The sequence below is a fragment of the Candoia aspera genome, chromosome 2 (assembly GCF_035149785.1).
Source record: "Candoia aspera isolate rCanAsp1 chromosome 2, rCanAsp1.hap2, whole genome shotgun sequence".
Classification (NCBI taxonomy): domain Eukaryota; kingdom Metazoa; phylum Chordata; class Lepidosauria; order Squamata; family Boidae; genus Candoia; species Candoia aspera.
Genome location: NC_086154.1, coordinates 13419721 through 13436974, shown reverse-complemented (window position 1 = coordinate 13436974; position 17254 = coordinate 13419721). Strand labels below are relative to the sequence as shown.

The 17254-nt window shown below is 43.4% G+C and overlaps 2 protein-coding genes and 1 pseudogene across 2 annotated transcripts in view; 1 reads left to right on the top strand and 2 right to left on the bottom strand.

Moving 5' to 3' along the window:
- The first annotated feature begins 2002 nt into the window (after window positions 1-2002).
- The window catches only part of LOC134488915 (regulator of G-protein signaling 4-like), a 257964-nt gene continuing 242712 nt past the window's right edge, over window positions 2003-17254 (top strand). The window contains exon 1 of the mRNA XM_063291270.1: window positions 2003-2010. The gene's annotated coding sequence lies outside the window, so the exon portion shown is untranslated. The remainder of the gene's footprint in view (window positions 2011-17254) is intronic.
- On the bottom strand, window positions 6513-12957 carry LOC134488914 (galectin-1-like). Its single transcript, XM_063291268.1, has 4 exons — window positions 12524-12957; window positions 10598-10674; window positions 9462-9633; window positions 6513-6706 (listed from the first exon to the last, which is right to left on the bottom strand). The coding sequence occupies exons 1-4, from the start codon at window positions 12530-12532 to the stop codon at window positions 6560-6562; spliced, it is 405 nt and encodes a 134-aa protein (XP_063147338.1). The 5' UTR covers window positions 12533-12957; the 3' UTR covers window positions 6513-6559.
- On the bottom strand, window positions 13463-14367 carry LOC134489879 (zinc finger protein 862-like; annotated as a pseudogene).

Below are 17254 nucleotides of genomic sequence, written 5' to 3'. Positions count from 1 at the left end.
TGGAGAAAACTTACCTATGCGGTCGCTAGGAGATGAAAATGACTTAATGGCTCATAACCAATGAAGGCAATTTTTGGCCCATATGCTGCCCTCTCTGACTCTTCCCCACCCCCCGCCCCAAATAATAAATCTGGACAGCCAGATTGTCTTGTCAAAATGCAATGGTTTGGGCTAATTTTAATGTATCTTTTTTTTCACTTTCCCTTCATTTCCCCCAAAAGAAACCTTGCCCCCCATCCACATCTGGCTCTAGTAAAAGTAATTTTAAAAAGGTATGAAACCTCAGGCTGAAAAAGATTTTAGTTATTTATCCACCTGTGGGATTTATTTACTGCCTCAGTCCAAAAGGGGCTCTAGCCTGTTGGAGGTCCCGGCAAATCGGCATGCCTCATTAGCATGTAGATGAGTTTGTCCCACGATGCAATTCTCCATGCTTCTTGAGGAAGCTGTTTGTTGTCCCTCCCACTTCCTCTTCCTTCCTCCTTCCACGACGAGAAGGAGCATGCTTTTGCAGCTCCCTCCATCTTGGCCACATGCATGGGCCTAGGGAAGGATTTTTCCCCTTTTTCCGTGCAGCCTTCAGCAGCAATGAGGGCGGAGGGTAAATTAAGTTTAGGGACAAAAGAAGAACAAGTAGTCATCTTTCCTGAATGAAAATGTAACTGGATAGAATAAAATGAGTAAGATATTCTTTTACTTACTTTTAAACCTACTTTGTCTAAGTGTGTGATTCTTATGCTTGGGAGGGTTAAGTGTGTAAGATCAATAACCTGTATTTCTCTAACGTGCTCATTGAAGCTATTTTAGATAATATTCTTTTTCTGTGTGCGCTTCTTCACTGTATTAAGCTCTGCTCCATTCAGTGGTCCTAGCTGTCCACTAATGGCTTCATAGCCAATGTACAAAATATAAATTCACAATAAATAAAAACCATAGTTAAACAATATAATCATAGAGGTAGCCCACCCACTCTTTAAAAAGCATCTTTAAAGCCACAGAAGGCAGTTGTGATCAGATGGGGACCTTCTCTTTCATCCTCTGCCTCTGAAAGTTCACGCGCATAGAGGGAGACAGTAACTTTTCCTGAATTAAATGCCATTAAAATGGCAACAAAGAGGTCTAAACAGCCTCCCTCTTTCCTAAATATGGTCTACTCTGGTCAAGAAACTTACCGGGCTGCAGGGAAAATCCAGGTTTCAAACTTTCTGGGGAAGGAAAGCCAAAGTTTGATTATATGACTGTCTTCATTTGTTCTTTTTAATACTCTGTATTATTCTCCCTCCACCCTTACTGACATGCAGATGGCCCTTCTTACATCAACAGTTCCCTTAATAAAGCTTGTGAGTTATTTTATTTAAACACAGCATTGAATAAGAAAATAACTGAGGTTACTTTATAAAATACAGATATGACAGTATGCAAAATAGCAGAGAGACTAAACTAAAATATAAAGAATTTGTTCATTTGGGGGGTACAGGTATGACAATCAAGAGACCCTGCTTATAAAGTATGAGGACTTAATCTGTGCTGGGGCCCGTTCTGTAAACTCTGCGGTGCATGCGTGCTTCCAACTCAGTCTTGATTCCTGGCAATTGCCTGGAGTAGTCCCTGAAGTTTTCTAGGCAAGGTTTTTCAGAAGTGGTTTGCCATTGCCTCCTTCCTAGGGCTAAGAGAAAGTGACTGGCCCAAGGTCATCCAGCTGGCTTCATGCCCAAGACCGGACCAGAACTCAGTGTCTCCCGGTTTCTAGCCTCATGCCTTAACCACTATACCAAACTGGCTCTCCTGTAAAAATCAGCAGCTTTTAGAAGACCTACATTTCTCCAACTTCATCCATTCACTCCTTTCCCTTTCATTAATTTCTTATCCTCTGCTTTTCTTTACTACTCTTAAAATGCCCATTGCTTTCCCACTGCCATCAAAACTCCTTTGCCTTCTCTGAATGTAGTATCCTGTTTCCTCCTCCTCCTCCGTTCTTTTTCAATCAGCCAGCTTGGCTACTACATCAAAGTCACCATCTAAGATAGGAAGTTTGTGGTGGCACAGAAACTTATATCACATGAATTAAATATGCCACATATCAAAACCATGCAGTAAGACAGAAAGATTGTGGTGACGCCTCTGTAAGAAATCCAACTTTGGGAGGAAAGGAACCAAACCATCCCTTGAGCGCTAGAGGGAGACATCAGCAGGGCAACCAAGGTTGGCAAAAGTTCAAAAACACCAGGTGCATGAAGGGTTGCAGAACTAATGGAAAGCTGCCGTGGTTTCCAGTCAAGATGGCAAGTCAAGATGGCAGTTGTGACTACATAATTAAAGCCCTTAGTGGATCATCAGACCAATCAACCTGGAGTTCTCACTCGAGGCACAAATGACCAGGTTCAAATTATCCTACTTCAGACACTTTATGCGAAGACCCAGCTCTCTGGAAAAGGCTCTAATGCTGGGAAAGGTGGAAAGAGAAGGACAGCAAGGAGGATGGATTCATTTCCAGTGGCAATGGGTGCACCATTGGAAGACCAGGTTAGGGACAGATTGTCATGGAGAAAATCTATCTATGCGGTCGCTAAGAGTAGACACTGACTTGATGGCACATATCAATCAACCATCTGTAGGGGTTGGGGAAACCAAACTGATTAATGGAACAGCTGTTTCATACATTGCAAATAAAAGTTTGCTTATGATTGTCTAGTTTCTTCAACAGATCCTCCTGCTTGTAACCTGGCAAAGCTCCCCAAACGTCAATTATGTCTGCCTCCAGAGACTCTCTCCTGGTCATTACCTGAAGCTGTTTATCTAAGGGCGTTGCTGGTTAGGGTTAAGGTCAGTCAGTCTGTGGACTGCAAAGGGGCTTATACACAGCTCAGTGAGAACTGAGAACTGAGCTCTGGTGAGTTTGAGGGCATGTGGGCAGAGGAAACATGGAAAATTAGACAGTAAAAAACACCAGTATGGAATGATGGGAACTCTGCATTCAATATTGCACTCTTCTGTTGTGTTGGATGTTTTGGCAAATCCAGCATGCCTCATTAACATGTAAATTAACTTGCCCAAAATGCAACTCAGAGGAAGCTGTTTGTTGCCACTCCCACTTCCTCTTTCCCCCTTCTCCACCCAGGGAGAGGCAGCATGGATGCTGCTCTCTTCATCAGAGCCATGTGCTTGGGCCTTGATGAGGGATTCTGCCCCTTTCTTTCACACACCTCTTGGCAGCTGTAGGGCTGAGAGTTTAGGGCAAACTATGTAATTAGAAAGGAAAGAAGAACAAAGAAACTTCATCTTTTTTCACCAAGATGGATGTAGCAGAAGCAACAAAGAATAAAGTCAGTAAGATTCTTTTTACTTCTTAACCTAATGTGTCTAAGCGTGTGATTCTTTATGCTTGGGAGGGCTGAATGTGTAAGAGCAATAACCTGTGTTTCTCTGGCATGCTCACTGAAGCTATCTAAGATACTTTTCTTTTTCTGTTCCAGCTTCTAAGCTGTGTTATAAGCTCTGCTCCATTTCAGTGGTTCTAGCAGGCCGCTGAATTGGCTTCATGTTGCAGCCCCCAGCTGTTGTAACCAAGTCCAATCTACCTGCAGAGGTTCACATCCTAACTGCTGCTCAATACGCAGAGGTAGTCTGAATATTGATCAAGAAAAGGGGGGGGGGACCAATGCCATCTAATCCAAGGGAGCTCTAAGAACCACATGAAGACTGGTGAGAGAGAAGGTTGCCTACCTTTGATCCTAGGCACATCCCTCAAACAGTAGTCCTTCTTTCCAGTCCCAAGTTTTTTCCACAGTTTTTGCAAAACAGACCGTTATTATTCCACTAGTTTAGAAACAGAGGATTCCCATCCACCCACCTCAAATTCTTGGGCTGCTTGCTCCAGGGAGATGGTGTTGTGACCTTCAGGTTCTGTGGATTCCTCACACCCCAGACAGATGGGGGCTTGGTGATTCTTGCAAAGTATTTCCAAGGCCCCTGATGTTTCTCACAGGCCTGCTTCCCTCCTGTCTCATCGTTCAGCTGTCAGAGCAACTTAGCAAATTTTTCCAGAGGTTTGTTTGCGAGGACGCACCTAGACTCCGTCACCACTTTGCACTGAGTTGTTTGATGCAAACTCCCTCCAGTATTTCACAATGTGGTGGTGGCAGAAATTGTGCCCACATTCAAGGATCACGGAAATACTCCAAGCAAATGGAGCACGTCTCTTCCAAGGAGAACTTCTTGGTGTTCTGCTCACTCATGGCGCCGATGCTGAGAACCTGAAGGCCACTTTCGTCCTTCCCAGAAGACGCAATAATCCGTGGGTATCAAAGTTAGGGAGAGCTCTGCTTTTTGTAACTCCTACAAAGGACAGCCTACGGGAGAACAGGAAAAATAGGACGAGCATTGCTATCTTCCAATCCCACCAAAAAGGCTTACAGGCAGCCCTCGCACTTATGACCGTCACAGCATCCCTGCGGTCTCGTGATCAGAATTCAGGCACTTGGCAACCAGCATGTATTTGTGACAGCTGCAGTGTCCTGGGGTCATGTGATTGCCATTTGCGACCTTCCCAGCTGGCTTCCAACAAGCAAAGTCAATAGGGGAAGCTGGAGTCGCTTAATGACTGTGTGATTTGCTTAACAACCATGGCAAAAAAGGTGGTATAATCAGGCATGACTCACTTAATGACCACCTTGCTTAGCAACTGGAGTTCTGGTCCCAAGTATAGTTATAAGTCGAGGAATACCTGTACTTGTTCATTTTAGTGGCTGTCTCTATCACGTGCTAGGGAGTGTACAACACGTAAAGGCAGTGACAGTAGCTAGAGATGGGATACACTGCTAGTCTCTTCACCAACACACACCAGAACAAGCTGGTGATGCTCATCACAGCCAGTGGTGGTGCTATAAAGGTTACTCTGGGGTCCCATCCCACATTGCAATAAAAGCAAGGGTAATATTAAACACAATAGGACCTGCTTATCAATTTTGAAGCCCATGAAATATGACTAGGCCAGTGTTTTTCAACCTTGGCAACTTGAAGATGTGTGGACTTCAACTCCCATGCATGCTGGCTGGGGAACACTGGGAGTTGAAGTGCACACATCTTAACGTTGCCGAGGTTGAGAAACACCGATCTAACAAATCAACCCAGAGTTCTCGCTCAAGCTACAAATGACCAGGCCCAAATTATCCTACTTCAGGCACATGATGCGAAGACCCAGCTCTCTGCAGAATGCTCTAATGCTGAGAAAGATGGAAGGAAAGAGAAGACCAGCAGCAAGTGGATGGACTCAGTTACTGTGGTAATGGGGGCACTGTTGGGAAACCTGAAGGACCAGCTGGGGACTGATCGTCATGGAGAAAATCTATGTGGTCACTAGGAGTCAACAGTGACTTGATAGCATATAATCAATTTTTGTTTTATCTTCCATAAACTTGGAGTTTCCCTTAGACACCCATCCATGGAAGAAATGTGGTTTCTCCTACTTTACAGAATGGGGTTCAAACCGAGAGAGGAATTGGGGTTTCTGTGGTAGAATGAACTTCCAGAAGCTAATAGTATTGGGGGCAGGGGGCAAGCCGAAGTTGGTTGGGCTTCATTCACTATTAAGCATAGTTTAATTATGGATTAAACAAGCCATAATTAGCTGGCTTTTGTTAACATATATCAAACCATAAGCCATGATTTACAACCTATGGCTGGAATAGCATAACCTCCTACAGTAGGTCAAATCCAGGCAAACCACTTTATATTCTTAAGACAGTGTGCAGGTCTGTAGAAATTGAGCACCTCAGGCAGCGATCGCCTGTGTCGAGTTAGGGAGTAGCCTAAAATTATGACCACCAAGGTTCAAATCTCCACTCAGCTATGGAGATTCAGTGTAGGACGCCAGGCTAGCCTGCTTCACAAGGCTGTTGTGGGGGGAAAATGGGGGGAAGAGAACAGCTGCTCTAGAGAAAAAGTAAGATTTATAATAAATGACCTTTAAACTATAAGGAACTTCACTGAATCTACATCCAGTGCTTCCCACTTACAGGCAAGCTACTCTATCTAGTTGACTCTTCCTGCATCACGTCCCTCAAAATATACATTATGCCCAGGAGTATGGAACTGGTAGTCTTCTACAGGATGCCGAACTACAACTCCCAGCAGCCCAAGCCCATGAGCTGTAATACAGCAACCTCACAAACTCCTTGGTCCCACTTAGTTTGGAATTGCTCAAACTCTGGAGGTACCCCAGCAAGCTTCATATTTGGACCGTGTAAGAATTCAGCTGTGTTAGTCCAGGGCAGGCAAAATTTAGAGAGTCTGGCAATATTTCTTTGAAACTAACCCTTTTATTTAAGGTGTAAGGTTTTGTGAACTGCATCTGATGTCTTAACTCAAAGAGTTAGTTTCAAAAGATCCTAGCAGACATTTCTTCCTATTTTGACAGGAAGCAGAATTGAACTTATTGCATGCAAACAAATGCAAACTTGCCTTTCTATGTACTAGCAGAAACTGAATGACAGAATCAAGCAAGGATCGTCTCACTTTATTCACACAGGTTTTATATCCAGGTGCAAAACAAGGGATGGGATCAATCAAATTTGACACATTTAATTCTAAGATCGCCAACAATAGAGAAGAATTCCACTGTTTCCACTTCCAGCCTATTTGGGAATTTGAGTTCGTGGCCCCTGGGCATTTTCACTGTCACCTCTGTGGCATCAAAGGAGACAAAGAGCTGGAAGAAATTTAAAAAAGTACTTTGAGACAAAGCTTACATAGTTTATTATACTGTTAGATGCTATAAAGGTTATGAGGCAGCAAGCACCAGTTTGGTGTAGTGCTTAAGACAGTGTTTCTCAACCTCAGCAACTTTAAGTTGTGTGGACTTCAACTCCCAGAATTCCCCAGCCAATTCCAGAAGTTGAAGTCCACACAACTTAAAGTTACCGAGGTTGAAAAATACTGAGTTAAGGCATCAGGCTAGAAACCGGGAGACTGTGAGTTCTAGTCCTGCCTTAGGCACAAAGCCAGCTGGGTGACCTTGGGCCAGTCACACTCTCTCTGCCCTAGGAAGCAGGCAAGGGCAAAACACTTCTGAAAAACCTTGCTAAGAAAACTGCAGGGACTTGTCCAGGCAGTCACCAGGAGTCAAAAACTGACCTGAAGGCTCACACACACAAAGATCATGCACAAAGGAAGAACAATTAGAGCTTTAAAACCAAATGGTAAAGCATTAAAATTAAATCAAACCACAATACAAAAGCTGCTGGTAATCCTGCCCAATTTTAATCATGGTTTACAGGATTAATTTAGGTCCTGGTTTCACACAATCAGACATACCACTAGAGAGCATCTTTCTTTGCTACCATCTAGCGATCCTCCAGATTTTTGCAACCCAGATAACATAGGCACAACACATTTAGCTTCCCCCAAATTTAACCAAGGTTAAAACTGATCAAACTAAACACATAAAACAGAGCTGGGTCATTTACTGGCCAGCATATTGTGAGAACCCAGCCATTTTCTCGGCATACTGAATGACTCATATTGTCTTAAAACTCCTACCGGTAGTCCTCACCTAACAACCACTTGTTCAGCGGCCGTTCAACGTTACAACAGCACCAAACGAGGAGACTTACGACCATTCCTTGTAGTTGAGGCCATTGCAGCATCCCCACAATCACATGATCACGATTTGGGCACTTGGTGACTGGTTCACAATTGTGACGGTCGCAGCCTCCCAGTCACATGATCGCCACCTGCAACCTACACAGCCACCTTCCAACAAGCAAAGTCAACGGGAAAGCCGGCAGGAGGCCGCAAATAGCAATCACGTGATATCGCACTGAACAACTGTGTGGATTTCACTTAACGACCACAACTGGAACTGCCATCATAAGTCAGCATGGTCACATGACATCACGCTTTATGACCATGTCCCAGTTACCATCATTAACCAAGGACTACCTGTGTAGTTTATTTGGACAAAGCAAGCTGTAAACACAGCAATTCTGTTTTGTCAATGTTTTGTTTAGCATGCTGAGTAAATCCAGCCATCGGCTCCCTGTGTCACACGCTAAGCATGCAGGAGCAGAAGAGTCATTGTGCAATTTTGGAACCTCTCTGGCCTCTCCTGTCTGTTACCAGAAGCTGGAAGGAACCTTTAACTTCAGATTAGCCCTTCTATCAGAGTTCTTAGTCACTGGTATGCATCTTAAGCTATAATTCCTATCTTTATGAAACCACTGGAGGTCATCCAGAGTTTGTGGGATATCATCAATATGCTTTATGATGCTTATCCAAGTTCCAAGAAAGCAATGACCATTGCCTGAGTGTGATAAAGGGCTGGATGAGGGAGAACAAATTGAAAATTAAATCCAGACAAAACAAAGTCGTTACTGATAAACTGGAAACAAGATTTTGAGTGTAAAGTTCACGTATTTTGGCTCGGACTGCATTCTCCTAGAAGAATTGTATTTGCAGTCTGCAAGTGCTCCTTGAGCCCCAGGCATCACTGGAGTTGCAGATGGCAGGTGTGGCACCTTTGCACAGTGGCATCTAGAGCGTCAGCTGCATCCCTTAAGCCAGCTGGGTTTAGCAGCTACAATCCATGCCTTCGTTACAGCTGATCTTGTCTTCTGCAATGGGATCTAGGTGAGGTTCCCCTTGTGAAGTGTCCGGAAGATGTAGGGAACAAATAAAGATCTAAAACCCTTAGACCTCCAAATGGCTTAGGAGGCCGATTATCTCTGGTCCTGGTTCCTCTGTCCTGAAGGGGCCAAGCTCTTCAGTTCAGCAGGAAAGATGCTGATTTTGTAGGTTCTCAACTTTCTGGCACACCAGAGGGGGCTTTCTCCTGAGTCGCTCCAAAGGAATGCGTAGGAATTGCACTGATCCTCATTTGCTCAACACTTAGAAAATCTATGACGATGCATCTTCACCCGTTTTTAAGTTCTTCAATTATTTCAGTATTTTCTACTGTCAACTTCAATCTGTGTTTTTAACTTGATATTCTATTCTTTTAACATTTTGTGAGCCACCTTGAACACCACTGGGGTAAGTAAATACAATAAACCTTGGTTAAAAACTATCATTTCGAAGAAACCAAATGTCCAACTTCAGACAACACCGAAGGCAACTGCAAATTAGCTTACCATGTCATGTAAATTTAGCCAGGTGTTCTCGTACTGGTAAACCACCAGTGCTGTGAGGTTTGAAAAAGAACAACCTTGATCCTTATTTAATTCACAAGACATTACCTGGCTTCAAGCAGAGCCAATCCCTCCAATACCAACCAATACCACCGATCTGTCCAGCTATGTCAGCCTTTCGATCTGTCTTGAGAAGCTACTGTGCTTTTACTTTGCTTAGTTGTAGAATTCAGCTTTCCTCAACCTGGTGCCCTCCAGGTCTGGTAGCCATGCTGGGGTTTGAAGTCAACACATCAGGAAGGTACCAAGTGGAGGAGAGACCAACAAGTTTTTCCTTACCTTGATGTCTTCCCCCTGATGGAAAGGGAACTCTGACTCCCTGAGTTCCACACCCCATTCTCCACAAGTTTTGGAATTGCAAACAATGGTCCTAACATCCCCCTGACTCTCAAAGCGAGGGTTGAAGTGAAGGATCAGCTCAGATTCATCTTGTCCCAAGTTGAGGGCAAAACTAGAAAGAGTAAGTATTGGTCATTAGTTCATAGAACAAGAATTCTATTGTCATATTCAGACCTCTACACCCACAGGTATGTGTGCAAGTATAAAAAAAATAATGAATCCATAAAGACGGGATGTCTACAGCAGCCCTATTTGTGAGGCCGCTCTGGGCTTTCATCTTCATTTACCAAGACCACAGGGGAGAATTAACCCTCTCTCTTCAGAATTAGAAAATGCAGCCGACTCCATTAGGACAACTACACAACAATTACCCCAGAGTAATTTGTGATCTGATCAAGAAATAACCAGTTTATGGATTCATACAACATGCTGGACCTTTGAGTCATTCAAAGATTAAGCCTGATGTGCCAACACATGTTCACATTCTCATCCTGTGTGCCAGACAAATTTTAACTCTCTGCCCTTAGATTAGTATTTTTCAAACTTGGCACGTTCAAGATGGGTGGAGTTCAACTCCCAGAATTCCCCAGCCAACATACTGGCTGAGGAATTCTGGGAGTTGGTCCACTCATCTTAAAGTTGTCCATCCAGTTGCCAAGTTTGAAAAACATTGCCTAAGATAATGCCTATAATTCCACATGCACAGATACAAGAAAACATGAATTACAGGAACACTTCCAAGCTCAGCTTTTTTCCAGGTCAAAGACCAAAACACTCCACTGCCTCTGTGTTTTAAATAGCATGCTATAGCCTTTGAAGGAATTTGTATTATTTGGCATTCAGGAAGGGAATATTATCACTAACCATACAAAGACAAATTGTGATTTTTTTAAAACCTACCCAGGTTCTCCAAAAAATCCCAACACAGAGATGATACATTTAAAGGACATGTTGAGGTCCAGCTATCCACCGAACAAAAATGGATCCATGGTCCTTTTATTATGGAATGAATTAACCCACTATCCATCCAACCCAATATTCTTGGTAATGCAACTATCGTTCTATTATTGACAAACCTTTCAGCATCTGGTTCTATCTTGCCTCTCACTTTGATGCAATCCCCAGACTTGATTTTCATGTGAGCAACCAATTGCTAAAAGAGAAGAGTGTCGGGTAAGAATTTAAACTTCTAGCCAAAAATTTAATCAATCAATATTCTGTGGTTACCTCAAGGCTACAGAGAATTGAAAGAACGGGGGAAAATCAGGAAAGTAAACCTTCCCCAGGGCTTGTTTTTGTTGTTTTCCTTACATAAAACTTCTATGTTTTATGTAATAAATATAAATATATAATATATAAATTCTACATATGGAATTTCTGTAAGCAGCAGAAGAGTTGCATTATGTACTTTTCAAGTGTTTCTTTTTTAAAGGAACAGTTCTTTTCACACAAAAAAGTACTTGGACCTCCTTTGCTCTTAGGTAAAGGTAAAGGTTTCCCTTGACATTAAGTCCAGTCGTGTCCGACTCTAGGGGGCGGTGCTCATCTCCGTTTCAAAGCCGAAGAGCCGGCGTTTGTCCGTAGACACTTCCGTGGTCATGTGGCTGGTGTGACTAAACGGAACGTCATTACCTGCCCACCGAAGCGGTACCTATTAATCTACTCACATTTGCATGTTTTCAGACTGCTAGGTTGGCAGGAGCTGGGACTAGCAACGGGAGCTCAACGGTTTAACCCACAGCGCCATCGCATCCCTCCTTTGCTCTTACATTTGCTTATTTTTAATTAAATAAAATGTTATTTTAATTAAAAATTGCACACATTTCAAATTCTGAAAGTGCTCTTTTCCCCCCGCTTCAGGGTTTCCACAAATTTTCCACCTCTCATATAGACTGCAGCCAAGTACTCACATCAACACTGCAATTTATTTCATATGGTTTAATGAATAAACCACAATTGGCTACATCATGATTGGTACATCATGCTAATCCATTACACTGCAACTTACAAATGGTTGGGTTCCATATGTTAAGCCAAAACTAAGCAAACCCAATTATAATTTAGCATAATGTGTGAAGCTAGTTTCGCTTAGGCTAAGTTGCCTTAAGCTTGATTCAATTTGCTTATAAAGAAAGTTATCCTGGGTAGAAAAACAACTAGTACCTATGAAAATCAGCACACACAGCTTTCCATAAAAGTTTTACATAAGGAAAAGAATGAAAACAAGTTTACAATTTGGTGTAAGACTGAAGCTGTGCTGAAACCCAGGAGATCAAGAAATTGGGGCAATTTCAGATTCTTTCACTTAGGAAGGACAAAGTATGTACACAAACATGTGTAGTACTAAGTTGTACGCATATCTGTGCACACTGCAGAGAAAATGAGTATTTTTCTCCCTTTCTTACAGCCAGAAGCCAGGCTTAGCTAAGGAAGCTAGTGGGAGATCCAAGGCAGTGGAAAATAAGTAACTTTTTCCTCATTACATAATACAGTTACATCGCACAAGATAATATTCAATTCACAACAGCTTTCGAACGGGATTGGACAAAATTACAGAAAAGCAATTTATCTGGCTGGATATCTATCGGTTATCCACGGCATCTGATGCGCTATAAACTCTCCGACCAAGGCTGAGAAACAAGAAGCAGGCTATCGCAGCCTCTCTCTCCAGTTTGGGAGAACACAAACATGGCCAAGATGGACCACTTCTCTTCAGTATATTGTAACGTGAGTTGCAGTATAACTTTTGCGCTTCTGAGGAAATGCTTTTTTTTTTCCTAACAACGAAGTCCTAAACCAGTGTTTTTTAAACCGTGGCAACTTAAACTTAAAGCAAGCCGGCTGGGGAATTCTGGGAGTTGCAGTCCAACACATCTTCAAGTTGGCTGAAAAACACTGTCCTAAACAATATAACCGTATTACTCCCATCACTTTCCTTCTCCGCACTGTCCAACATCAGCACCTCTGCGCCCCAGAAGAAATGCACCGCCGCTTCCACTCACCACTGCCATTGCTTTTCGACTTTTCGGAGGGATCGCGGGGCACGCTGAAAAGCAACCCAAACCCCTTGACTGTCCCAGGGCGTTCCCCCGCAATCTTGAAATAGCTTTCAGTTGCAGGTGCTTTCTCCTGCCAGCCAATCAGGAGTGAAGCGCTGAGCTCCAATTAAAGAGAGGAGAAGAGAACGGATCTACGGCGTTTTCCAGCTGGGATATGAGCGTTCATCGAGGGAGCCGCGAGAGGGCGTGTGCATGCGTGTGTGTTAAATAGAAATAGAAACAGTAGAAATACTAAAAATGTTTGCAACGTCCCATTCCAAGCCCTACTTCTCTGCAGCTCTCTCGCTGTATGACAGAAACCTGTCTTATTGACCATATGCAAGTTAAGTCCATTTAGACTACAACTCCCAGAATCCCTCTTGATCATACCTGGGAATCTATTTCTATGGCCGCCGGCTAAAGAAGAGCCATATGACTACAGTTCCCAGCAGCCCTTCGGCGCACGACCCATCCGCGGCCTTAGCCCATGCTGCAATTCTGATTGGTGGACAGGAGAGTAGTGCGTTGAGGATTGGCTGCCTTTGGGGCGGGACCGGTTTTTGCAGTTCTAGGGCGCAAGGAGGACCACTTAAGACCTTTGGTTAGGGTGGGGGACGTTTATGCAAAATGCATCGAGATTTACGCAGGCCGCAGGCGGAAATGTTAATCATTCCTATTAAATATAGGAATTGCAATAGAAGCCTGTGAAGAGACTGCAGCCTAGAATAGCAAGCTGACACTGCAGGGGAGTCTATGGTAGCCAAAAATACTGACACGTCAGCTGAAAACCTCCACTAGGTATTAGTGGATAGGAAAAGAAAGATAAAGAGGAAAGCAGACAGCCTTTCTTAAAAAGTATTTTCTGTTTTGTAGTTCCCCTCAAAATATTAGTGCCATAATTAAGATTTCTCACAAGACAATCAAATGGCAGCTTGATCCAGATTTGCGGATTTAGACTATAACCCATTTATACTGATCTTTGAGCAAATCCACTGAATCACTGAGACTTGCATGCGTAAGACTGTGTTTTAAGTGCTCCAGGAAGGGATCGTATTGCCTCTACATTCTGCATAGCTCTTCAGACAGTGTTACTTCTACATTTTTGGTATCAAAGGAAGCCCTTGCTGCACCCTGTCCCTGATGCACTTGATGTCAATAGCCAAGGGTCAACAATGACCTGATGATGTTAAATACCAGTGCTCGACTACAGGCAACAGGTCAAATTCTGACACCACCACCCCACTGACAGCCACCCTCAGCAGAGCGCTGGCCGCCTCACTGGGCAGCTTCAACCTCTCCTAAGTTCAGATTCATAACAATGAATTGCCCCCTTTCGCAAGCTGCTGTGGAAATGCACAAACATGCCAAAATTGCAGCTAGTTTACTCAACACAGGAACCTTTTGGCCTCTGTGATTGCTTTCTTGCACAACTCAGAAAATGAAAAATTACTGGCAGTACATTTCAGTTCGACCCTAGCAGTCTTTCCTCACTGTAATTCAACGGAAGGGTGTGTTCAAAATGCCTGGCTAAAGAAAGAACTTCGGTGTCTCCATAGGTAGCAAGAGGAATACCAGCAGGCCAAGAGACAGTATCAAAAACTTCCATGTTTTTTAATATCTCTGGGCATTTGTCCATCTCAAATCTATGGTGTGGGTATTCTGCGAGAGTTACTAGAAGGCACCCCACACACACACACAAAAATGCAAAGTAAAAACATTGGTTATCTAAGCTCTACGTATTTATTTAGCCCAGTGTTTGAATTCTATATTTCTATTATTTCCAGTTCGTAGTACTGTATGTACTGCATTTGTATTTATATATTTATGGCTAAAGCTGGGTTAGCTAGCCTACATTAAAAGAAAACTGCAAGTGGTGTCTGATCTAGGCCCAGTATCTATGCTTGCAACAAAGCCGAAAAAAGCTCAAGACTTGAATGGGAGAACGTTAGGAACATTTTATTTGTAATAAATATTTTTTAAAAAGCAGATGCAATTTCTATCCTCTATTTCCCCCCAAGGATTTGTATTTTATAGTAGAAAACAAATAATAAAGCAATCCTTGTTTGAAGCTCTGTACCAGTTTCACATCAAACAGCTGGGAAAAATGTTAATTTTCCAGTCTCCACTTTCTTTTGCCATTAGAAAACATAAAGCTGGTTTTGTTCATGATCAAAGATTCAATGAGGAAACACTGAAATTCAGGCTGAGCTTTTGCTCTATGATCCATTTAGTCAATCCTGGAACTTTGAAGGTTAGAAACTTCAAAAGAGTTGGGACTGATAAATCACCTTTCTTTATTAAAATCATAAAGTGACAAGTATTTTTACTCTTGAAAGCCCAGATCATTATCTGTCCTGAATTGTCCTGCCTATTTTGATTGGTAACTGTTATCCTTAGGCATAAAGGCTTTTCTTAGCTCATGCTGTCTTTTTAGGAGTCAGACAACGGGGGAGGGGTAATTTGAAATGTGACATTATATTCCCCCAAAGTTCTGCTTTGTTATTCAAATGAATGCAGCCCACCTCCTCCCGAGTATACAAGCTTCCATTAAGTTCATGTCACATATGTGAACTTTCAAAAATAGTTTTTAGCTGCATGATTTAGATGTTTTTAAAGCACTATTTGTCCAATGTGCATTTGCGAGAGAGAGAGAAATTTCTAACTTCAGACATTTAGAATTCTCAGTTTACCCCATGGGATGGAGACTGGGGTATGGGATTATCCCTGGTGAAGTCAGAGGCCAAAATCTACAGGCTATGATATTCTCCCAGACTATGGAGCAGCTCTTACAAAGCTCAAGAACATACAAGGAAAAGAGATGCCAGAAAGGTTGAAATTTCGGTGATAGAATTGCAGAACCACTTAGATTGCTGATGCTCCCTTAATGATCCAGTGGCGCTCATGCATCTCCTGAAATGAAGGCACAGGTTGGACTGTTTTAGCTCGGAGACAAATGCTGATCAGCAAAAATAGCATAAAAGGAGTTGTACAGCCCTTTTTCTAGCAGGCTTTCCTCTTCCTAGAGCATGAGATGTTATTCCTATGAATTATGGCACTCCACATCTCTCCAGATTCCCGCTATTCCTTCTTCCTGCAATCCTGAAGTGGAGAATTGCTTTTTACTTCATAAACTTTGTTTGCAGGAATTAAGAAGATAACCTGAAATCGTCCTACATTGCAATATATCCCACAGTTTGGGAAAACATGAGAGGAACAGGGAAAGAGCAAAGGGAGACCAATTATCAGGAGAAACAGTTCTATGGATTTGGAGGGGGGAAGAAATGGGTCTAATGGCTTAGCATTTTTAGCCAGGTGACTTCACCTGGCTAAGACTCATACCTACCTTCTGCAAAAGTTACTGGAAAGGACAATCATCAGGAGGAGGAGAGATGATAGCATTAAAGTACCTGTAGCACTGTTGCAGAATATGGATAAAGCAAAAGCATTGTAGGCCAATGGAATTTCATGTTGTACAGAGTATGACGAGCTAGTCTAAAGCATGGTGTTTTCTAGGATGAGTTAGTCTAGTCCCGCCTTAGGCACGAAAGCCGGCTGGATGACCTTGGGCCAGTCCCTCTCTCTCAGCCCAAGAGCCAATCAGGTGTGGTAGGAGAGTTCTAGTCCCGCCTTAGGCCTGAAAGCCGGCTGGGTGACCTTGGGCCAGTCCCTCTCTCTCAGCCCAAGAGCCAATCAGGCGTGGTAGGAGAGTTCTAGTCCCGCCTTAGGCCTGAAAGCCGGCTGGGTGACCTTGGGCCAGTCCCTCTCTCTCAGCCCCAGAGCCAATCAGGCGTGGTAGGAGAGTTCTAGTCCCGCCTGGGGCATGAAAGACGGCTGGGTGACCTTGGGCCAGTCCCTCTCTCTCAGCCCAAGAGCCAATCAGGCGTGGTAGGAGAGTTCTAGTCCCGCCTTAGGCCTGAAAGCCGGCTGGGTGACCTTGGGCCAGTCCCTCTCTCTCAGCCCCAGAGCCAATCAGGCGTGGTAGGAGAGTTCTAGTCCCGCCTGGGGCATGAAAGACGGCTGGGTGACCTTGGGCCAGTCCCTCCCTCTCAGCCCAAGAGCCAATCAGGCGTGGTAGGAGAGTTCTAGTCCTGCCTTAGGCCTGAAAGCCGGCTGGGTGACCTTGGGCCAGTCCCTCTCTCTCAGCCCAAGAGCCAATCAGGCGTGGTAGGAGAGTTCTAGTCCCGCCTGGGGCATGAAAGCTGGCTGGGTGACCTTGGGCCAGTCCCTCCCTCTCAGCCCAAGAGCCAATCAGGCACGGTAGGAGAGTTCTAGTCCTGCCTTAGGCCTGAAAGCTGGCTGGGTGACCTTGGGCCAGTCCCTCTCTCTCAGCCCAACTCACCTCACAGGGTGGTTGTAGGGAAAACAGGAGGAGGAAGGAGCATTAGTTATGTTTGCCACCTTGAGTTATTTATAAAAATAATAAAGACAGGATAGAAAATAAATAAATAAACTTCTCTTCAATATATCAACAGCTCACAAATCAAATTGGTTGGGCATAAAGATGATGCTCTACACTAGAAATACTATTTGTAATTCACCTTTCCCTCATGCCAATTCACATAGAGTGCCCAGGACCCAGATTCCCAGAATTTCCTGTTACTTGGAATTTTCCCAAGCTAAATACAATATATTTCCAACCCAAAATCAAAAAGCACATTATTTCTTTAATTACTAATTTAAAAGTATATTGATTCA

What these genes read in the sequence shown, in the direction of transcription:
- LOC134488914 (XM_063291268.1), bottom strand. An exon ending in ATAGAACCAGATGCTGAAAG is followed by an intron (nt 9,634 to 10,597) that starts GTTTGTCAATAA and finishes TACTCTTTCTAG; the next exon opens with TTTTGCCCTCAACTTGGGAC. An exon ending in ATCAGGGGGAAGACATCAAG is followed by an intron (nt 6,707 to 9,461) that starts GTAAGGAAAAAC and finishes AATTTCTTCCAG; the next exon opens with CTCTTTGTCTCCTTTGATGC.